This window comes from Hipposideros armiger, unplaced genomic scaffold (genome assembly GCF_001890085.2).
Source record: "Hipposideros armiger isolate ML-2016 unplaced genomic scaffold, ASM189008v1 scaffold_72, whole genome shotgun sequence".
NCBI lineage: Eukaryota > Metazoa > Chordata > Mammalia > Chiroptera > Hipposideridae > Hipposideros > Hipposideros armiger.
In genome coordinates, this window is record NW_017731422.1 from 1,568,988 (window position 1) to 1,591,524 (window position 22,537).

The 22,537-nt window shown below is 39.8% G+C and overlaps 1 protein-coding gene across 3 annotated transcripts in view; it reads left to right on the forward strand.

Annotated features, from left to right (window-relative positions):
- The window catches only part of SUPT3H (SPT3 homolog, SAGA and STAGA complex component), a 455,615-nt gene extending 434,135 nt beyond the window's left edge, over positions 1-21,480 (forward strand). Inside the window, exons 12-13 of one of the 3 annotated variants that reach the window (XM_019642795.1) lie at positions 11,704-11,792; positions 20,662-21,480. In XM_019642795.1, coding sequence (XP_019498340.1) covers positions 11,704-11,745 — 42 coding nt within the window. In that variant the 3' untranslated portion in view covers positions 11,746-11,792; positions 20,662-21,480. Of the gene's footprint in view, positions 1-11,703; positions 11,854-16,676; positions 18,700-20,661 lie in introns of those variants that run through there. The other 2 variants (XM_019642796.1, XM_019642794.1) reach the window with 2 other exon arrangements.
- Positions 21,481-22,537: the final 1,057 nt, after the last annotated feature.

A 22,537-nucleotide genomic window follows, 5' to 3' on the forward strand; every position in this document is an offset into this window, starting at 1 on the left:
ATCGATGTTCTTATTTTTTGTGTTGTGTTTTTTGATGTAGCGCAGGTCAATGAGGCAGTATTTTCTTTCTATGTTTATCTTGTATCATTGTTGAAGACTGAAAATACAGTTAATATTGCCACACAACCAAGATTTTAAAAAACGATTTATTTCATACTATCTACTGTAAACTCACTATAAATTATAATTTTCAGCAGCATTATATTTGAATTTAAAATGTTTAGACTGAACAAAATAATTCAACAGTGTTGTTTCAGATGATTTGGATTCTCATTTCCTGGCAAAGAAGGCAGTTGGGAGCAAACATTTTTCTTCCTGGCAGATAACAGTAAGGAGAAGCCCAGAAATGCTCCCAGTGGGAACTGAGAACTAGTATCAGAATAACTGTTTTTCTGCAGCATTGCTTATGGTTGAATTATTAAGGTCACTAATTTATTTTTCTTCATAATTGCTGCCGATGGTTATCTTGTGAAATGATAAGTGTGTGTGGTCTAAGCCTAAGTTTTAGGAGCTGACAGTATCCCAGCCCCTGCTCTCATGGTGAACACATTAGCATTTCTCATTGTTGTCTAGAGAAAAACTAAGCTACTTGCTAGTCAAATGCATTCCTCCATTAGCTGATCATTTATTGAGTACCTACTCATTTGCCATGCATGGGGTTAAACCCGGGCATACACAGACCTGAGTCCTCCCAAAATGGAGATTTCAGTTAGTAACTCCCGCCAATTGAGCGCTGTTTACACACATATGTGTTTGCAGCTCAGAGTAATTTCAGACATCTGTGTTTTGATTGTTTATAAAATAAGGTAGCTGAAGAAAACTTTAATATTATTGGCATTAAATTATTAACTATAGATGTATTTAAGTACCTACGATATCATGGAAAGAATAATTTATAAATAGACATGGTATACTTTTAGTCTCATAAAATTGCTAAAAGTAACATTCACAAAAAAAACTTTTTTTCTAAAATACAATGTTGTTTATATCCGCCACTTAATTATTTTGTCCAACAACAAAATTAACACCTCTCGTAATTGGGTTGAGATTTCTTGGACAATTAGAAATAGTAAATTTTAATAACTAAATTTTAATGTAGAGATTTTTGTATTCAGAATGCTGAAATAACTTGGTAATAAGAAGACTATGACAGAGTTAGAAAAAAAACAAGCATAAAATGACAAGTTGCTCAAGATTTATAGGCTCCTAATCACTTGGATTAGAATAAGAGTTAATGCTGTATCTTTTCCCCATTCTGCCAGCCAGGGAAGATCTCTTATTTAAAGGGCAGGGCTCCCTCCACTGTTCTCAAATCAAGGCTCTGCTGTCTGACAAACTGCCCTCCATGATTTTCACAGGATATTTATAACCCTGGAAAGTATACAGAAAAGAGACTGTTCAATGAAGAGCTTTGCATGTTGCAATGCTGTATACATCATATGGTTCAATTTAGGGTCTCTGAAATATCAGAGTTAGAATAAAATTATCAAAAGGGGAAACGTCACATGGCATTGGTACAAACAAGATGTGCCTATTTGTATTTATGTTTGCTAATGAAATTCAGCCATGATTCCCACTTTGATTGTAAGCATCTTGGACCACCATTCAGTTTTATTCATTATAATTAAATCTCTTGCCCACACACAGACACAAGGGCAGCAGAAACAACAGGGCATATTTTATCTTTTAAAAAGCTATTATACAGCTTTGATATGAAGCTTCAGAGCTTCAAAGATTTATAGTATTAAAGCAAAACAATATGTCTCTCAGGGCACAGACACCTTCTGCAAATGAAGGCGCTGGCAAAGGGCTTGGACTCTGAATCCAGCCAGTCCACAGAGGGCAGGGCTGAGCTTGGGCTCCTTGTGGGCAGCGGAGATGGAGACAACTTGATGTAGTCTCCCGTGCCAGAAGGGAGGTGGGAAAAGGTCAGATACAAGAGCAACAGGCTTTTACTGTAAAACTGGGGAGTGAGGTGGGGCGGACAGGAGGGCTAATTCCGCTGTCTTGGGAAACCGCATTTATACATGAAATTCGGAGGTGTACTTACCTTCCCAGCCCCAACTCAACCGAGTATTCCAATAAATCACACATGTAGATTAACTTAATCAGTGAGGACTGGTGAAAGTCCAGTGCTCTCAGTTCACTGTTCTCCCTCCCTCCCTTTTCCTGCCGGTAAAGCCAAGCCAGTGGCTGTAGAACCTCTGTCCTCCGTGCCCTCTTCATCCCTGTGGAGTGGAGAGCATTTGGGAAACCGCCAGGCCCTTGGTAACCAGGACGGCTCCTGCGGCCCACAAATCATCCAAAATGTCTACCCTACACTTAGTTAACTGGGAGTTCACAGTAGTTTGGGAGAGAGTGAATATATACTCCAAATCTTTTTATTGTCCGTTTTCGACTGGATTTAACCCAAATCGGCCAACTCTAAACATATCCAGGCAGGCCACATTATTTGTTCAGCCCTAAATCAGACAGTGAGCCCCGCCTTAGTAAGTAAGACGGCAGTGGGAACACATGGCACGTCACCCCCATGAAGGTCCGAAAGACGTGTGCTTTTGCCACAGAGCTTTTCAGCCAGGTTTACCTTAATTACTTTGATATTTCACCCATTTATCAAAATTATTATTGTGGGCACTCAGGGAAATTAAGTGATTCTCCAAGGAAGAGCTAATCATGTAGCAAAAGAGCCAGAAGTAGAACTAAAAGCTCATAATGGCCTGCCTTGTTCTAACTCCTCAGCTGTGCTGTTTTGGACATCATTAAGTCCCTTCCTTTCCCCAGTCCCTTCACTTTGGTTCTGCTCCCAAGGGCTCTTAATCCGGAAAAACAATTTCTTTCTCTACATCTGTTTTCCCCATTAAGGTCAGAGAAGCTAAACACATAGCTCTGGGCAGAATGCGAGCCACCTCTGAAGAGCCCTGGACCGAGTCGGGAATCCTGGGCTCTTCCCCAGGTGACCGTGGATGGGTCACTCTCTCCAGCGTGAGTTTTTTCATCTGTTGAATTTGGAGTCGGACTAGAGGAGTTCACAAAAACACTTTCCAATTCCAAAATTCTGTTGTTCCTTGATTCTAGGTGTAAGCAAAGGGTTTGTTCAGCTTGGTTTAGTAGGCCCAGTTTCCAAATTCCTTTTTCGCCATGGAATTAAAGGTGGTATGGTAGCCTGAAGGACTGTGTTCCTTCACAGTGGCATCCCAGCATCTGGGAAGGAAAAAAAACAATGCCCGCCGTACAGATGGACTGCAAGTGAGAAATGTGAGAGATACAGGCAACCCGTCTGCTGTCTGAATAAAAGCCATAGCCTGAAAACCTTAATTTCTGTTTCTTGTGTATTAGATTAAATGCCAATATTGAGATTTCCATTAAGCAATGATGTTTGCTGTATAATCACGACATATTCTGAAAGGGTTCCTTCTACCGACAAACCCATCTTTGGGCCTATTAGTGGTGTCCTTATCCACTCCACCACCATCCTCAGCCCTCACTGTGCATCCAGATCTCCTGGACCACTTTTAAACCATTCCAGAGCCTAAACGAAGCGGTAGAGCCAAAGTATCGGTTATTTTTCAAAGCACCCCAGGTAATTCGGTTGCATGGTGTTTTTTACTATATATTGTTCTTAAATTTATTCTGGAAAATATGCACTAGTTGAAAATGCCTCAAACTGAAGATGATATAGATTCAAGTCCCATCTCTGCACTCTGAAGTATTGTACCAGGTTGATTTAGTTTAAATTTGAAGTAAAATTTTAGTTTACCCTTTAAGTGATGTTGAGTTAGCAAGAATTGAGTTTATTAGGACTAGGAGACTATGTATAGCTTCAGTAATCTGGGTGGAATAAATTATGCCAGATGTCAGGGGTTTTGTTTTGTTTTGTTTAATGTAAGACAATGTGGTGTAATGAAAAGAATACAGACCCAGGGTTTTTAATCCTAAATCTGCCATTCACTGGACATGTCACTTTAAAAAGGACAATAATAAGACCTTTTTTTTTTTTACTGGTTGTGGTAAGGCTAAATTAGATATGGGCATGAAAGTACTTTATAAACCATAAAATCATGTGCCATGTTTTAATCTTCACCCCTGCCAGCTTTAAGAAATCTATAAATCTCATGCCTTTTTAAATATTATTTGAAATTAAATACTGTGATTAAAAGCAAACAAAAGGGCTGCCTAGTTTTCTCCCTCCTTCCTACCCTTGAGAATGACCTCTCATTGCATTTTACTGTGGTAGTTAAACCATTTACATTAAATTGGAAGTTTATGCAGGGCCTGTGTTACTTATCTTTGTATCCTTTGCATCACCAAGCACAGAGTGGTTTACATAGAGTAAGAACTCAGTAAAGATTTTCTAAAGTCAAATTATACACATTTATACCACTTCAGACAACAGAATCAAAATCTTCTGTCTTAGGCCTCTGAGAAAGGAAGTATTTGTAAATGAATTTGGGACCTGCTACAATGAATTTTTTTTTTCCAACTCTGAGGAATAATTAAAATATATAATTGTATGTATTTAAAATGTACACCATGATGACTTGATATACATAAACATTGTAGAATGATTACCAAGATCAAGATAATTAACACATCTATCACCTCACTTAACTCTTTTTGTTTTGTTTTGTGTGTGGTGAGAATGCTTAAGATCTACTGTCAGCAGCTTGCAAGTATACAATACCATATTATTAACTCACCATGCTGTACACTCGATCCTCAGAACTTATTCTTTCTATAACTGAAAGTTTGTATCCTTTGACCTGCATACCCTTTGGCCCCATTTCCCTGTCCCCGCGTCCTCTGGCAACCACCATTTCTCCTCTCTGGGGGTAGTTTGTTTGTTTGGGGAAAGTTGTTTTGTTTAGAATTCACATATATGAGTAAGTGATACCAAACAGTACTTGTATTTCTCTATCTGGTGTATTTCACTTAGCCCTCCAGGTTCACCCATGTTGTCAGAAATGGCAGGATTTTCTTATATTTTATGACTGAATAATATTCCTCTGTGTGTGTGTGTGTTTTGTTGGATGGAATGGTCTGTATATGTCTGTTAGGTACATCTGATATAAAGTATAGGTCAAGTCCGTTATTACCTTACTGATGCTGGCTGAGTGATCTGTGCATTGTTAAAAGTGGAGTATTGAAGTCCCATAGTATTACTATATTGATGTCTATTTTTGCCTTCAGATCTGTTAATAATTGTTTAATATATTTAGCTGCTGTGATATTGGGTGCATATGTATTTACAGTTGTTATAGCCTCTTGATGAATTGATTTTTTTATATTATATAACCATCTTTATCTCTTGCTACAGCTTTTGACTTCAAGTCTACTTTTTCTGAAATAAATATAGCTACCTCTGTTCTCTTTTGTTTTACATTTTCATGGAATATCTTTTCTCATCCCTTCACTTGCAGCCTGTGAGTGTCTTGTAGGCAGCATATACTTAGGTTTTTTTGGGGGGGGGGTTTTGGTTTTTGGTTTTTTTAAGCCATTTACATTTAGAGTAATTATTGATATGTAAGAAATTACTATTGCCATTTTTATAAATGTTTTCTGATTGTTTTATACTTCTTTTGTTCCTTTCTTTTTCTGTTGCTGTCTTTCTTTGAGAATGGATGGTGTTTTTTGCAGTGGTATGCTTTGATTCTTTTATCACTTGTGTATCTATTACAGGTTTCTTTTTTGTGTTTACAATGAGGCTTTCATAGTACATTTTATAACAGTGTATCGTAAGCTGATAACAATTTTACTTCAATTAAATAAAAATGTTCTACACATTTACTTGCTCCACACACACATACTTTATGTTGTTGATGTCACCATTTACATCTTTTTATATTGTGTGTCCACTAACAAAATATTTTAGCTGTAGTTATTTTTAACACTTTTGTCTTTCAACCTATATGCTAGAGTCCAAAGTTATTTGCATACCACCATTGCAGTATTAGAGTATGTTGAATTTGTCAGTGAATGTTCTATCTTTATCAGGGAATTTTATACTTCCCATGTTACTAATTAACATCCTTTTATTTCATCTTGAAGAACTCCCTGTAGCATTTCTTGTAAGGCAGGCCTAGGTGATAAAGTCTCTCAGTTTTTGTTTCTCTGGGAAAGTCTGTTTCTACCTAGGAACTACTTTCCTAGGTAAAGTATTCTAAATTGGCAGGGTTGTTTTTCTTTGAGCACTTTGAATATATCATCCCACTCTCTCCTGGCCTGCAAGGTTTCTTCTGAGAAACCTGCTAAGAACCTTATCTGTATTTGCTTCTATGTGATGACTCCTTTTAAACTTGATGCTTTCAAAATTCCGTTTCTCTTTGATTTTTAAGTTTGATTATAATATGCCTCCGTGGCGATCCATCTGGGCTGAGTCTGTTTGGGAATCTTGGAGCTTTGTATACCTGGATGGCCATCTCTTCCCAGATTTCGGAAGTGTTCAGCCACTATTTCTTTAAATAAGTTTTCTGACCCTTTCTCTCTTCTTCTAGGACTCCTATAATGTAAATATTGTTTCACTTAATGTTGCCCCATAATTCACATAGGCTTCTTTCACTCCTTTTCATTCTTATGTCTTTTTTCTCCTCTGAGTGGATGACAGTAAGAGATCAGTCTTCAAGTTTGAAGATTCTTTCCTCTGCTTGATTGAGTCTGTTAACGAAGCTCTGTGTTCATTCTGTTTGGTTCTTTTTTATGATTTCTATCTCTTTGTGGAACTTCTCATTTTGTTCATGCATTGTTTTCCTGAGTTTATTGAGCTGTCTGTGTTCTCTTGAATCTCACTACACTACCTTAAAATAATTATTTTTAATTCTTTTTCAGGTAACACAGATAGATCTCCATTTCTTTGGGGTTAGGTACTGGAAAAATTACTGAGTTCCTTTGGGGGTGTCATGCTTCCTTGCTTCTTCATGTTTCTAGTGGCTTTGCATTGATGTCTGTGCATCTGAGAGGGCAGTCACCTATTCTAGCTTTTTTGGACTGAGTTTGGTTGAGAAAGTCTTTCACCTGAAGGTGGCTATGAGGGCTCTGGGTGGGTGGGGCGCAGCATCTCTCATTCTGGGGAGGACACAATGGGATAGTCTCTGTACAGCTCCATCAACCGAGGTCTAAATTGGCAAAGACTGCAGGGGTCCTCAGTGGCAGGGGCTGCTGAGGTCGTCTTGTCCTTTTTCGCCTGTGAGTGGAAGTTCTAGCCAAGGTGATCCCTCTTGGCTCCAGGTCTGGTGCACTGGCACTCAGAGCTGCCAGGGTCCTAGGGACAGGTACATATGGAGCTACCATATGCCTGGGTCCTGGGGCACAGATGTACTCATTACAATGGTAATGCTCTAGTGTCTTAGGTGCGCATGTTCAGATCTCCCAAGGAACTGGGTTCTGAGTCTCTGGGACTTGCCACAGTGTTTGGACCCCAAGATGGGACACAGTAGTGACACAGGTCATGGGATCACAGGGGTAGTGGTGGCTAGGGTGCAGGGTGCAGCAGCAGCATGCCCTGGGGATGGTGGGTCAAAGTCCTGACTCTGGCCACAGAGGGCAAGGTGCAGAGCAGCAGCGACTCAGCATCCGTGATGCCACTTCAAAGCCATGACTCAGGACCCGAGGGATGGAGCACAAAGCTGAAACAGTGCTACCTAGGGATGGCAAGTTGATGCCATGACTTAGGACCCAGGGCTGGGCCAGAGAGCAGCAGCTGTATTAGCACAGCTGGTGATGGTGGGTCAAAGCTGCGCCTTAGAATCCCAGAGGCAGGACACAGAGCAGCAGCAGCTCCTGTCCCATAGATGGTGAGGTGTTGTGGCATCCCAATCCAGAGAGTGGGCAAAGCATCAAGTGCAGCCCCTGGGGGCAGGTCTCACAGCAGCAACAGGCCCTAGTCCCAGTGAGGAGATGCAGCAGTGGGGGCTCCACACAGCTCCATTAGCTGGGTTCGGTGTTGCTGAAGACCAGGGCAGGGGCGCAGGCCCTCAGTAGCAAAGGCTACAAATGTCCTCAGCCGTGACGAGACTTTCTGAGGCGCTCCTGTTTCTCTTTTCCTGTGGCATGAAATTCGTCTGAGGGAGTCCCTCTTTGCACTGAGCTGCTTTAAACTTGGTGATGTAGGTAAAATGCTTCCCACACTTCTATGTGGCCATGCTTGGTTTTTGAGCTCCACAGGGCTCTGCTTCTTTCTTCAGAGCTTTCCCAGAGCTGTTTTTGCATGCTTGTAGTTGTTTATTTATTGTTTTTGTGGGGAGATGACCTTTGAGACCTTCTAGCTTGCCGTCTTGCTGATGTCAGACCCTACAATGAAATTGTTTTATCTTATTTAAAGCTTAAGAAAGCAGAAAGGAATCAGGAAAGATAGTAATGAGAATAATATATAAGTCTAACTGGGGGGAGGAGAGGTTTTATCTAGTTTAAGCTTTAGTAATTAGGCTTTGGCATTAATAATACAATCATATTCAACTTAGAATGACAAGGTATGTTTTGTTAAATATTTCTCTTTTGCTTAAGATAAATATTAATCTTTTGCTTTGTAATGTTAATTTGCGTTCTTTAAAATGTACAATTTATGATGACCCACACAAAAGGCGGAAGTTAACCACTTTGGGATTTAAATGTTTTCTCTAGCTTATTCATATGCAGATAAGCAAAACAAGAAAGTTCTATTTTGAAAGTGCAGTTAGCAGTTAATGGCTCCACCAGTGCCCAGTGCAGTAGATAGAACCTCTGTCTGCTTATGCAGGTGTATTGAGGTTCTGGTAACAGGTCGTAATTTGGGGCTAAATGAATAAATGAATGTCAAAAATTAGGAGCTAGCTTGATCCTCAGTAAAAAAAAAAAAAACTTGGGAATTACAATTGGTCCTTAAAAAACTAAGCACCATCTTTGCTGGAAGCTTTGAGAGATGCTAAAATGTCTGAGCTATTCAATAAATTCACATGGGGCAACTAGTTGAGTGCAGAGCTTTATTAAATCAGAAATAAAGCTTGAGTGGCATATAGGAGCTGGTTAGTTGTAAGTCTAATTGTGTTATTGATTAATTTATACTTTTCAGTAGTGGGGTGTGGTCCTGACTGTTTGTGGTCAAGGTCTGCAGAATGTCTGTGAAGATACCGAACTGGAGATCACAGAATCTGACAGTAGAGAGTAAGCGGGATACAAAGTGTTTCGTGAGAATGTGGCCTCTGGAAGGCCCTCACACCAAGCAGTGTTTAAATTTAGTTTCAACATTCGCAACACAAATAAAGAGAAATTCACAGTTGACACAAAGATGAGTTGTCTTCATCCATCTTCCTTTAAAGTTGCTTACTCGGGAACGGATGCCAAGTCTGCAACGTTCCCATAATCGTCCTACACAGACAGCATACATCCTTTGTACATCAAAAGGGAAAAGCAGTGACTCGGGCGGAGGACCCTAGGGGACTTGTTTGCCGAAATTGCTCTTCACTAATTACACATGCATGTTTGTTCCTTCTTTGTTTTCGAATTCGAATAGGAAGAACTTATTCCAGAAATCTGGGTTGGCTCTAAAATGTGATTTTTCTCATTAAACTTAGCTACTTGAGGATCTATTATTAAATAAGCCTGTAATCTTTTAGTTGTTTGCAAACCAGAATGATACAACATCTGCGATGGTGAATTGATCTTTGCAAAGTAGACTTTTCAGTCCTAGAGAGAACCATTTCATATGGCACACTCTGGAAAGATTCAACGTGGTGATTTCTCACGTGGGTTCAGCCAAGACACTTCTCCTGAGCCAAGATTTCTTTTTCAAGCAAGGCTCACTTCAGCCCTTTACCTTTAAGAGAAATCCAGCTTTCCTCCCAGGTCCATTTATCTCCATGTAAACCATCCCTGTGTTTTAAACAGTATGTTATGTTAAAGGTTGTCGCTGTGGTTGTACAATTTAAAAGACCAAGGTCGAGAAGCTGAAAGTGTTACTTTGGCATGAGGCTCTCCAAAGGCAGCCTTGGTGGTGGGGGCTCTTTCACAGCCTGAGGCGCCCCTGCCTGTGGTTGTGGGAAGACACTCGACCCATTCTTGCAAGTTATTTGTGGCTCTCTGAGGAGCTCATTTACCACTGTTCTCCAGTGCACGGTCTTTGGAGGTAGGACTGGAATTTTCTAGTCCTTGCTAGAAGGTTTGCTTCGATCCAGAAGTGTTCAGTGGCACAAAAAGCCTGGTGTCAGGAGCAAGCTCACAGAGAGAGCCCTGAGGAGTGAAACGTGGAGCGCGCCCCTGTTCGCTCCACTTTGATACGCTGACCCAGAGTGAGCTGTGTAGCAGCATAACCGACTGCTGAAATTTCAGCCAGGGCTCCAAAGCCTGACAACCATAGTAAATCCTGTGCAAGCAGGATATTTCAAGGGATGGTTTTGAAGTTGATTGAATTTTATGATTCACAGAAAGTTATCCAAAAAACCATGTTTTGTTTCTCCTCATGTTGGTAAAAGTCTTCCTAAAAAGCTTGGGGTTCACTTTCCCTTTTTTCAGTGTAATTAAAAATGTATTTTCATCATTCTTTTTAGAATTAAACACTATAGTCCATCCATAGCATTATCTTAATCACATAAGCTTCTTCTCTATTTTCTATCATGTGGCTGATGGAGGTAAATGTATTAGACTGAAAGTAGACAGACTCCAAAACAGCCCCAGAGTTATAAGCTTAAAGAAAAACAATCCCTGATATATTGGGTTGTTGGAAAAGTCATGACATATTTTTTCTGTGTTTTTTCATTGCAAAAATGCATCATGACTTTTCTGACAACTCAGTAGGATTTTGTCATTTTTTTTTCCATTTTTCTGAAAACAGATTATAGAAAAACTCCATCTAATTGAGGGTTATGAATTCTCTGAATGTGACTGTTCCTCGTTTAAATAATGAAAAATATGGTGGGTGAAAGGGTAATTTTGTTCCTAAGTCCTGGATTTTAGTTCAGTTTCACTCTGGGTCTCACTGTACAACTCAGGACAAGTCACAAAGACCCCGTACCCAGCTCTGCTCACTCTGAAATGTAGACTATATCTCGGGGATGAAAAATCATGCAATTTTACTCTCTTTACTGGAACATATTATATAATTGTAATTAGTATCCATTTTCCCATTTTCTTTTATGGGACTATTTTGTCCCATCATGAATATCCATATCTACCACTATCTGTGCATGTCTGTATATAAAATCATGTAAGATCCAAGTTTTCTATACTGTCTGTAATGTACAGAACTTCTTCGAGACCACCATATTTCAGTGGGGAGCAAAGGCCTCCATTAGTGTCTGTTCCCATACCTTTTCACTGTGACTGTAAATCAGGCCTGGGAAGGCTATAATGAGTTGGTAATTTATAGACTATTAAGATACTTAGACATGATTCTTGAGCATGTCCAATAGAGAACACATGTTTATAAAGGACAAACAGATTCAACACAACATGTCCTTGGCCTAACCAAGCCCAATAAATTAACAAAATCGGATGTCTTATTTTGCATATCTTCCACTCCCCCAAAATAGAATCACTAACCACTTGTTAACCACACTGACTTTAATAGACAAAGTGGTTGCCATAGCTTTGCCACCAGAAACGTCCATATCAAGCACCCTATTAGAATGCAGCCAGCAGAGTCTACAAAACAGGAAGAAAGCTCTGCTTGCTTTTTTGACTCCTTTCCTGGTTTGACTCGATGTGATAATTCATTGCAGATTTCTTTTTCTTTGACAGAGTGCCTACCGCAGGAATGGGATGGCTTTTCTGGCCTGCTGATGGAGATGGGATTCCAACGACAGGAAAGGAGGCAGTGTTCCATTAAGGTGATGCCTGTTCCCCTCTCTGGACACAATAAAACACAAGTTTACCTTGTCTGTATCCTCAGGAGTGGGTTGGTTTGTTGTGACTATCAACAGGCTGACTCCAGTTCTTTTCCAGCCCCCTCACGCTCTGTCTTGTTTACTAGATGGGCCCTTTAGCTAATTAATGGCAGGATGTTTGGGATAGTGTGTAGGTGGACAAGAATGCAGATCACACAATTTTGAAATTTTAATTTAGAATGGATTTACTGCCCTCAGCTCACATATCTTAAAAGCCGTGCCTTTTTCTTTCTTTCTCTTTTTTTTTTTCAGTGTTTAGTCTATGTTTTACATGATGCATTTTGTAATCCAAGTTTGGGACAAAGGAAACAAAATTAAAAGGACAGTCAGTTTTCCCTTTGCACTATCCCACCAACTTTCCGACTTTTGTTGTCTTTGTACATGTATTTTAGAGACAAACATCCATTTCATAATAAACTCACACTACTTGACTTGATGAACTATTCCCATCTTCCCTTCACCCCACTTATACCAGGGGTGCCAAAAAAATGTACACAACTGGACACTTTGATCAGCGTTGTTCAAGCAGTAGTTGGCCATAATCAGAAGTGTCTGGACGCTGACGCTAACCACTTTGAGCACCTCTTGTCATTGCAGAAGTCAGACGTGACTTGTTTTCATCTTTTGTTATTGGTATATACTGAGTAGGGCAATTTTAATAGTTATTTCCTTTCTTAAAACGTGTATCCATTTTTTGGCACCCCCTGCATAGCCAGTCTATATGTCATTTTCATGCCTTCTTCCCAAGGTCCTGCGTGTCTGCCTGTCACGCGTGTGTTTCCGTCGTGTAGATCCTCTTCCTTCATCTTCACGTCTTGCCCAGTGCCTCCAGCCCCCAGGCCCGTTGCCCACACACATGCCAGACCCGTTTAGAAGCAAAGTAATCAGAATCAGGAGAGGAAGGCGAGCCGCATGTTTGCGTTCTCCTCCCTTCAGAGCACTCCCACACCTAGACTGGAAACGGAGGCTGGGTCACTTCTTGCTGGTAGCAGCTGGCGTGAGGAACTTTAACTCTTGGGAACAAACCAAAACAGAGTAGATGTAACCGTACAGTTCCTGATTAAACTTGAATTGCAAAGAAAAAAAATTTATTTCTTTAATTCTGGAGAGCTTTTGTGTAATTTTACTTTTATCATGGTTTTTACACACACTGAATCAGCCTTTGTAAAGAATTAAGGAAAACAGAAGTGAGAAGCATGAAAGATTTTCATCTTATGACCGAATCATTGTGAAGTTCACTTAATATGATTGTGCCATGTTATTCACATTTGTTAGCTATCACTTACCTGTTCTGTGTTAGTCCTTCTGGAAAAAATCTCTGTGTCAGGAACAAAAAACGCAGATATATAATATCAAAAAATTTCCAAAGGGTTTTGATGTTCCATCTGTGCTTGCTGAAATGTATGATTAAACTTTTCTTTTTATCATCATTCTTATTTTTCTTGGCGTCCCTAATCATAGAAAATTATAAGCTTGCAGTAAACATCCTAACTTTTAAAACGACAGCATTTATTGTATTTGGTTTCGATCTGCCAGGCTTATTGATGTATAAAATTTTCAGGGGCTAATTTTTCACATCAAAATTCCTTCTCTCCCACATTTTACATTTTAAAGTATGCACAAGGCAGAAAATACAGGGTTTAGGTTTTTCCTCTTCATTTTATTCTACCTGATCTCCTTATAGTCCCAGAGAAGGAAGACTCAACGTACATTTCTCTCAGAAATATGACAGGTCTGTGTTTTTGTTGGTCTGGCGTGTGTTTGTCTATCTTGAACAGTCTGACAGGTAATTATTTATAAAATCTGGTTTTGCCCAGTAAGTCCATATAATAACCTTTCACTTTTCATCAGAAGCCAGTGAGCTGAATTTAGAATAAAACAAGGTCATTAATGTCTGTCCCGAACCAGCCTAGATGTCCCCATAATTGCTCAATGTTAATATTTTTAATTCTTTTTTTTCTTTTCTACCGTTAGGTTCTTTCTTTGACTCTTTTCACAGCACTAAATTAGAAGTGAAACAAAATTTCCTTAGGCAATAAATGTAGAACAAAAACAAAAATTCATAGAAGGAAAGTTTCAGAAAATGTGACTTCAATAAATTTCTCTCTAAAGATTAAAATATTATGTAGAATCATAAAATGTCAGAACAGAAAATAGTCTTAAAGATCATTGAAAACAACCACTCATTCTGCAGATGAGAAAACATGGCCTACAGAGGGAAATTGACTTTCCTAAGATCACTCAATGTCAGTGACAGACCAGAGGCCAGATCCAAGGTCCCTAACTCGCAGTCTAATAGTATACTCCACCATACTGTTGGAATTTTATGGCATGTTTATCTTAGACAATAACCTAAATTTATTTTTTTAAATGATACTAATTATGGACACATAACTGTTATATTAAAATTTTCTTCAAAGAGACTGTGGTCTTAATTAAATAATCTGTTATGTCAACTACACATCAATTTTTTAAAACAAGGTCTGTAAGCAAGAGAGGAGAATTAGCGTTCTTTGAGTACCTACTTTGTGTCAGGAACCTTAACCTCTGGTATTCCATTTATCCTCACAATGACTTAATGAGGTAGATGCTATAAAACAAAACAAACAAAAACTCAGATTTAACTCTAAAGCAAATGTGAATACATGAAATCGTTGCTACTTTTGTAGCCTTGTGTTTTGGAGATCAAATTTGAAAATAAATAAAACGAACAAATAAGTAAATAAATAGCCTCTCTGATGGGAAATTGACACTGTCTCATAGATTTGAGGGTAAAGGAAACAGAACTATTTCTCCCTTCATCTAAATTTGGAAATGCTGCTTTCTGAAAATGCCATTTTAAGGCCATGTCTCTAACCTTCCTGCCTTCACATAGTGCAATAATTGAGATTCAAAAGTACTGTTCCAGTTTTAGAACCAAGAGTTTTATTTAAAAAAACATCAGAAGCACAAATATTTTTTAAGCCATGTATATAATTCCTATATCTGGGAAGAATTTTTCATTTATTTTTGTTTATTCTTTGTTTCTATAAAATTATAAACAATCCATGTTTAATGCTTTTACCATGTAGAAGACAAATATACATAACTGGGGATTCTTGATCTGAAAGAAAACAAGTTTACTTGTCTAGAAATTATATAAAGTTTAATTTTATGAAAAAAAATTTATAGAGTTCCCAAATCAGATATTTCTTTCCGGTTCATATAACCCCTAGTGTAAAACTGAATGACTACAGAGAAAGTATTCCCTCATCTGCCCTCCTGGAATTTAGATAGAACCTTCCCAGGTTGCATTTAAAATTTTACCATCAACCATGTATACATCTCATAAAATATTTTACAGTTTCCTGTATGCTCTGGCTGAACATTTCATAGTACATAAACACTTCTGCAAATAATATAAGGGCATCAAGTTGAATATGTCATAGCAGTGGCCCCCACATAAAGCTGATTGTTCAGCAATTTATTTTCTTATTTTTATCTTCTTATTTGAAAGCCAAGCTAAAACTGCATGCTCTTATTCTACTGTTACAGGGGGTAAGGGGACTCTAGCAGTTTTAGTTCATTAAAGCGAAAGCTTTCTGCAGAGGGCATCAAGCCAAGCTTAAACAACAAAACCATGCCTGCAGGAATTGGATGTAAATGTGATGGTTAAATAAGGGCCAGATGCCTTTAAAAAGTCAAATATTAAAAAGTCGTATCTCTTCAAGCAAGTCTCTAACGTTGTGAGTAGGATAGTGATACCGTAGCCCTTTAAAAAAGAAAGAGACTTGCATTCATTTTCTGGGACAAAATATCAAATATTCAAGCTGTCATAAGTCATGGGAATTTTGGCAATTGAAGCATATTTTAAAACAATCAATTCCTACAAAGTCACGAGAAACCCACATACAGTATTTCATTGTTGGAAACCACTGTAGTTCTGTATAGAGCATTATATCTGTGTTCCCTTTGCTGCTCATCACCCCCCAATATTCACTATTCTCATTTTTCTCCAAGGAAAATAAAAATAGAAAAATATCCAGGAGAAATCAAGATGATTACTTCTATGATTTGACTTATACCAGGCACCACTTTACTTGCTGTTAAAAATGGTGATGGATTTTTATCAGCATTTTAATACTAAACCTGACATCATAATTAGAGCACACCGCGTGCCACCCTGTGTGTTAAGTGTTCTGTGTGGGTTGCCTCATTAGATTCTCACAACTCCACTACAAGATATGCACTATTACTCTCCCTGGTGGCCTTAGGCAGTAGGGAGGAAACTGAGGAACTGAAGGCTCCGTGCCTTCCGCAGAGGTCCCCAAGGTGGAGCTGGCATCCGTACCCAGGACTCTGACCCCAGAGCGCGTGCCCTCACCACTGTCACACAGCGTGGCGTGTGCGAAAGACTTCTCAATAACACGTGGAGGAGAATCGCTGCCCTGAACCTAGAAGCACTTCTCAGTACCCTAAAAACTTGATTACGAGAAAATTTCATTTGAACTTAACATTCCTTCTCTAAGGCCAAGTATTGTGTATATAATAGAATATCATATAATGCGTAATAGAGCATAATTATATAGAATGATGCCAAGTCCTCTATAATGTCTTAAACCTTAAGATAAATACATATGATCAATGCGCATGCCAAGAATCCCTATACAAATTACGAGAAAAACTTCCTCAAAGATCCATGTGCACAAAGCCTCGCCTTTGTGAAGGCCTGGTTTACGGGGTTTCTCCAGCAGGCTCTAATTACCTAGGCTACTATTTTATGCTTTCATGCAACGTACTTCTCTCGTGTTATAAAGTAATCCCCATCTTGTTTACATGTGTTTGCAGTGGCAGATACAGAAATACATCTGGTCGTCTGTCCCTTGGAACTTTGTACAAATGCATCCTTTAGGGTTGGCTCATTAATTATGATACAGCCACTGTTTCTTCAAGCCCAGGATGTTTGCCTGCATGCTTGCTGGGGAGTGATGGACAGAGTTAAAGAAGAAAGTGGAACGAAAGTTGCTGAGCACCATTTGAATTAGAAATGATGATTTCTTTTCTTTCTCATCAGTTGTTAACAGCTTTTTTAATTCCACCCTGGGTCTGTTCTGCCTCAGGACATGTCACTTTCTGAGGTGTGTCCTTTAAGATCCCAACTAGCAGTGTAGAATCCCCGCCAGTGGTTCTACGTACCTGCAGCTTTCTTTTCTCAATGGTGATGATTAACTTCTTCCAACTACATTACTTGGAGGAAATTCGTTCACCTACCAGTACACTGGCCACTTCTCAGCACTCCTCCCTGACCTGTATGTGCCCGTCAAGCAGTCCCTGAGCAGATGTGACTACTGCCGCTCGTGGGTGAGCCTGCCACTTCCATAGGTCTGACTGTGAAGAGACAATGAGTCCAAATGGGTTTGGGCAGTTTGTTACTTACACAGCAGCATGAGCAAGATCATCATGGTGCCAACTTTCCATGTTCCGAATCCCACAGGAAGCTACCAAACCACAGGGGCCAGGCGACAGAAGACGTGAGTGCTGGGTCACTGTGCCATGTGAGGCTCCGACTCCAAACTCCCACCAAGCAGCTTGTTAGTTTGTGTCCACACCCAGCAGATGCAGGTGGAGGGCCCTGTCCTCACCAAAACCAGGGAGGCAGAGACACTACTTTGTGGAATCTCATCCCAGGACTGGCCGTCTCACCATCCCTGGGGTGATTGCAGATGGTGGCGGAACCTTACCTACGTGGCCTACATGGAGACGTGCCAAGCCACCAGGTGCCTGTCCCTATAATACGTAGTGTCACGTATTCTGTTAACAGTATGAAAAATCAGTCTGCCCTTCTTTCCTAGGTTTTCATGGTGGCCCCCTCCCCTAACCCTTTCCCAGAATCCATCCTGCCGGCCTCAGTGCATACCTAGTACCTTCTGCTGCCTCTGCACTTCTAATGTGCCTGTGGGTCCGTCTCTTTCCCATTTAGTGTCTCTCATCTTCTCTTCATGTGTCTCGTAGCCTGCACTAGAGTAAGAATTTCTTGAGGGCAAGTCTTGTAGTCACCATATGCACATATTAGGTGTTCAATAAACATTTGTTAATTGGTTGATAGGAAAAATATTCATTTAAAGAGAAGTACAGAATCCAGTTTGTTGTTAAGTCTCTATCTCTTATTGATGCTTGTTTGACTTTGGCTGCGTATCTGCCAAATTTCAGATGATCACAGCCTTTTTTTCAAGGACAAATAGTGTCTCAGGGACCAGGTGTCTTGTGGCCTTTATGAGTTGGTCATTGTAACTTTAGTCTTGTTTGCAGGGGCTAATGGCCTCAGAAAGTGAGGTAGCCTCAATGTCATTTGTACCGTAAATCTTTACAAACTTGAAAAAGAATTATAGATGAATCGCTATTTTTGTATATAGTACCATCTTTGAAAACCTACTAGTTCTCCCACTAGTTGACTGGAAAGACAGTGAGGCATTTCAGGATGAAATTTCCTTAAAGGTAATGGAAATAATATGTCCCCTGAGCTTAAAGCAAATATGATGATCTATTTAGACTGAAAATAACGAGATTTTTGTGACCTAGAAGCGACAGTTTATCACACAAGAGTAACTTGCAAAGAAAATGTCTTTATCTCTGCTCCTTCATTCATTCATTTAAAAAAAAATTTTTTAGCACCTATAAAAGCCTAGCAATCAAGGTGGAGTCTACAGTTCCTATACTGCGAGTCAAGGACCTATGGGGAACTGTGGAATTCTTGAAAGGGGCTCATGAGGCCACTTACATTAAATTATCTGTAGATTAAGTAAACATGTTTTGCCTATACAGGTGCCACTGTTTTAAGTACAGTAATACCTTGGTTTGTGAGCATAATTCGTTCTGGAAACAAACTACTCGTATTGCAAGGCATCGCTCGTTTACCACGTTAAAATGTATTAGAAATGTTTGCTCATCTTGAGGAACACTCACAAACCAAGTGACTCACAATCCAAGGTTTTACTGTATATATATATATATATATATATATATATATATATATATATATATATATATAAATTGTGTGTGTGTGTGTATGGGCCATTGTGATTGATAAAATATAAATTCATTAACTTTTTGACATTAAATATTTTTTTCATTCAAGAGGCAGCAAAAGTACAAATTCTAGAATGCACAGGTCAGTGAATATGTTTATGTTAAAAAGTGACTCTCAAAAAAAAAGTCACCCATAGTGTTCTGTACTTTACAGTAACTTGTCTCCTCAGCTCTTCCGTAGTGACTAGCTTGTGCCTTCTGAAGGTCGGGGGCCGCTCTAACTTAGTATTAAGGGAATTTTTTTCCTTCGACATAACGTATCACCTGAATTTTTTTCATGCATCTTATTTGGGGAAAAATTTATGATCTTTTTAACATTAGGAAGTTTTGCTTTTCCTGACATTTTATTGCTTTGCATATTTGAAACATTTCAATCCCAGACAATAAATATTATGTGATTATTGTTTTCATATGGATAGGCTATTTCCTCCTGTTTTTTTCTAAACCCCTTTCCCAACTAATAATACTCAAAAATTTATTAATATTAAACTGTGCCATTCAGCTTTTCCAGAATCATGTATAATGAAAATTGAAAGAGGGGCAGGTTAGAAAGAAGAGGAAGGTTAGTAGTAGTTAAAAATAAGTTGAGGCGTGTGGTTTTCTTTCAGTTGGATTTCAGATGTTTCTGGTTCAGTTGAAATGAAGATTATATTTATTCTGTAAATCATTTTTATAAACTGTCATAACCAGTTATCACATTAAATGGCATCTTTTTACATCATTATGGAAGCTAAATGGGTCTCACCAAAGTACAGTAGATGGTGTTAGCTGAGTGCACCATGATGATTGTTTGAAAGCACCCACCTTAAAATAGCTACCCCCATGGCTTCTTTACCTTCTTCAAGTCTTTTCTCAAATATCACTTTCTCAATAAGGGCTTTTCTAACCACCCTTTTCAATATTGAAACCCCGACCTCTGCCCTAGCACACCATATTCCCCTTCCCAGCTTTTTTTTTTTAAGATTTTATTGGGGATTGGGGAGTTGGAGGAGGGGAATAGCATTGGGGAATGGGAAAGGGGAACAGACAACTTGCTGTCCTTTTGTTCTACAGTCTAGTTGTGGAGGATGTCGCTTCACTGGACCATGTTGGTATTATCATTATATTCTTCCCAGGTGAGGCAGTCATTTGCTGGCCATTGGACAGCTGCTCACGGTGGCTCACAGCAGCTCACACCGGCTGCTGGCCGCTCACGCTGGCTGCCAGCCACACACAGTAGCTTACGGCAGCCCACTGCAGCCCCACTGCAGCCTACTGCATACCCATTGTAGCCTATGCCATCGCCGACAACTCATGGCAGCCCAGCCCCAGGTCGAGTTGTTGTTCACCATCTTAGCTGTAGAGGGCGCAGCGTCACTGGCCCTCATGTGGGATCCGAAATGGGGCTCTGCTGCTCAGAGCTGGCGTCCCAAGCCAGCTCTTAACCAACACACCACTCGGCCGGCCCTTCTTCCCTGCTTTTTTGTTGTTGTTCACTCTAACACATATCATTTCATATATTTATTTTGTTTATTGTCTCCTCCCTCTAGAATGTGAGACTGTCTGAGGTTAGGGATTGTGGTCTGTTTTGTCCACTGCTGTATCTCCCACACTTAGAACAGTGCCTAATGTATCTCCCACACTTAGAACAGTGCCTAACACATAGTACATGTTTAGTCAGTATTTCACTAAATGAATGACTGATTGATGAATGACAAATTTTTGCAACACTTTAACTATGTTACTGTACTCTCTGGTTCTTCTCCAGCCTTTAGCTGTTTCTTCCCACTTCTGTCCTGGATCGTTGTTATACTCTGCGCCTCAACTGTAAGCATCCCCTTGACCTTCCAAAATTCCTCTGAACATCAACTATATTCAGCATAACTCTTTGTTTAAATGATTTTACATTTTAGTACTCCCTAAATCACAGTGCATCTTCAACAGAATAAGAAATTTGGCCACCACAAGCAAGAGTTAGTTATGGTTTAGTGAGTCTTTCACTAATAATATGTCAAATTTTTTTATGTATCTATTTCACTACTTATTCAAATTTTTACCACAACTCCAGGTTCATATTTTTAGTACATTTATTTATGACTTCATATGGTGCAGTAGTTTTTTTTTTACATAGGGCACATAAAATATATATTTCTTTTTCTTAGAAATCAGTTTAATACAATATAGTTTACATACAATAATAACCCCTTCTTGGATGTACAGTACGATTCAATGACTTTTCACAAATAAACACAGTTGTTCAAGCACCACAATTAAAATACATGAGCACCAAAAAGTTCCCTCATGTTCCTTTGTCATTGGTTCCTACCACCACCACCACTACCCCACACACACACCTAGTGGCATCACTAACTCCTGGCGACCACCGATCTGATTTCTGTCCCTATAGTTTTACTTTTTCCAGAATAGCATATAAAATAGGATAATTCTGTATGGATTTGGATTTCAAGGTGTCCCTTTCATTGCTGGGTGATATGGGTGTTCCACAATTTGTTTATCCGTTCACCATTGAATGGACTTTTTGATTGTTTCTAATTTCTGGCTATTAGGAATAAAGCTGCTGTAAACATGGATGGACAGAGCTTTGTGTGGATGTATGTGTTCATTAGTATCGGGTAAATACCTAAGAGTGGGATTACTGGGTCGTATGGTAAACGAATATTTAATTTCATAAGAAAAGGCCATGAGTTCAAAGATAGCAGAGTAGATAAACACTGTGCTTGCCTCATCCCATGAACACATTAAAATTACCACTAAATTGTAGAACAGTCAACTTGGAGAACCATCTGAAGTCTGTTGAACAGAAGTTTTATAGCTAAGAATATAAAGAAGAAGCCATGTCTAGTTTGGTAGAAGGACTGTAGACATGGAATGGGCCGGCTCCACACCAGCGTGTGGCGGTTGACAATCAGAAGGGATATCTCAGCTGCAGAGGTTCCCCCCGGCCCCACACCAGGCTCCCCAGCCTGGAGTACCAGTGCCATGAAGAGGGGCCTCCACACCTGGCTCTGAAAAGTAGTGGGAATTCTGACTGGATGGATGGGACAGGAGGCTGTGGGAAATCCAGACATCCTCTTAAAGGGCCTGCACATAGATTCACCTGCTCGCATGCACTTACCCTGGGCTCCAGCAGAGGGAACAGGCATCAGAAACATGGGGAGAGACTGAGTTGTGTGGCTTCAGGGCAAGGACTGGAGGGACAGTTGACATTTTCACTGTGTGGGGTCCTCGTCCTGTGCAGCCTGCAGGCAGGTGCCATCTTTCCTGTGTTGATCCCTCCCCCCATGTCCATAGCCAAAGCTGAATCTGAATTGCTCTGGTGAGTTCTGCTCACTTCACCTTGGTGACTTTCTAGAACCCCACCCCACCCAACTCAGCCAACCCAGAGGCAATTTCTAGCTAGTAGCTAGGCCTACCCACATTGCACTCTTTCTTGGACAACTCTCAGCAGTCTGTGGGACTCAGGTAGGCATTGACTGGCCTCAGCGTGCTCTGAGATTTTTGCTGAGTGGTTCCAGGCTCAACACTGGCACCAAACCAGAATCTACATTAACCCAGTGACTACAACTCTCCCCACCCTGGTGACTCCCTGAGACTCTGCCTCACCCAACTCATGTACCTCACGA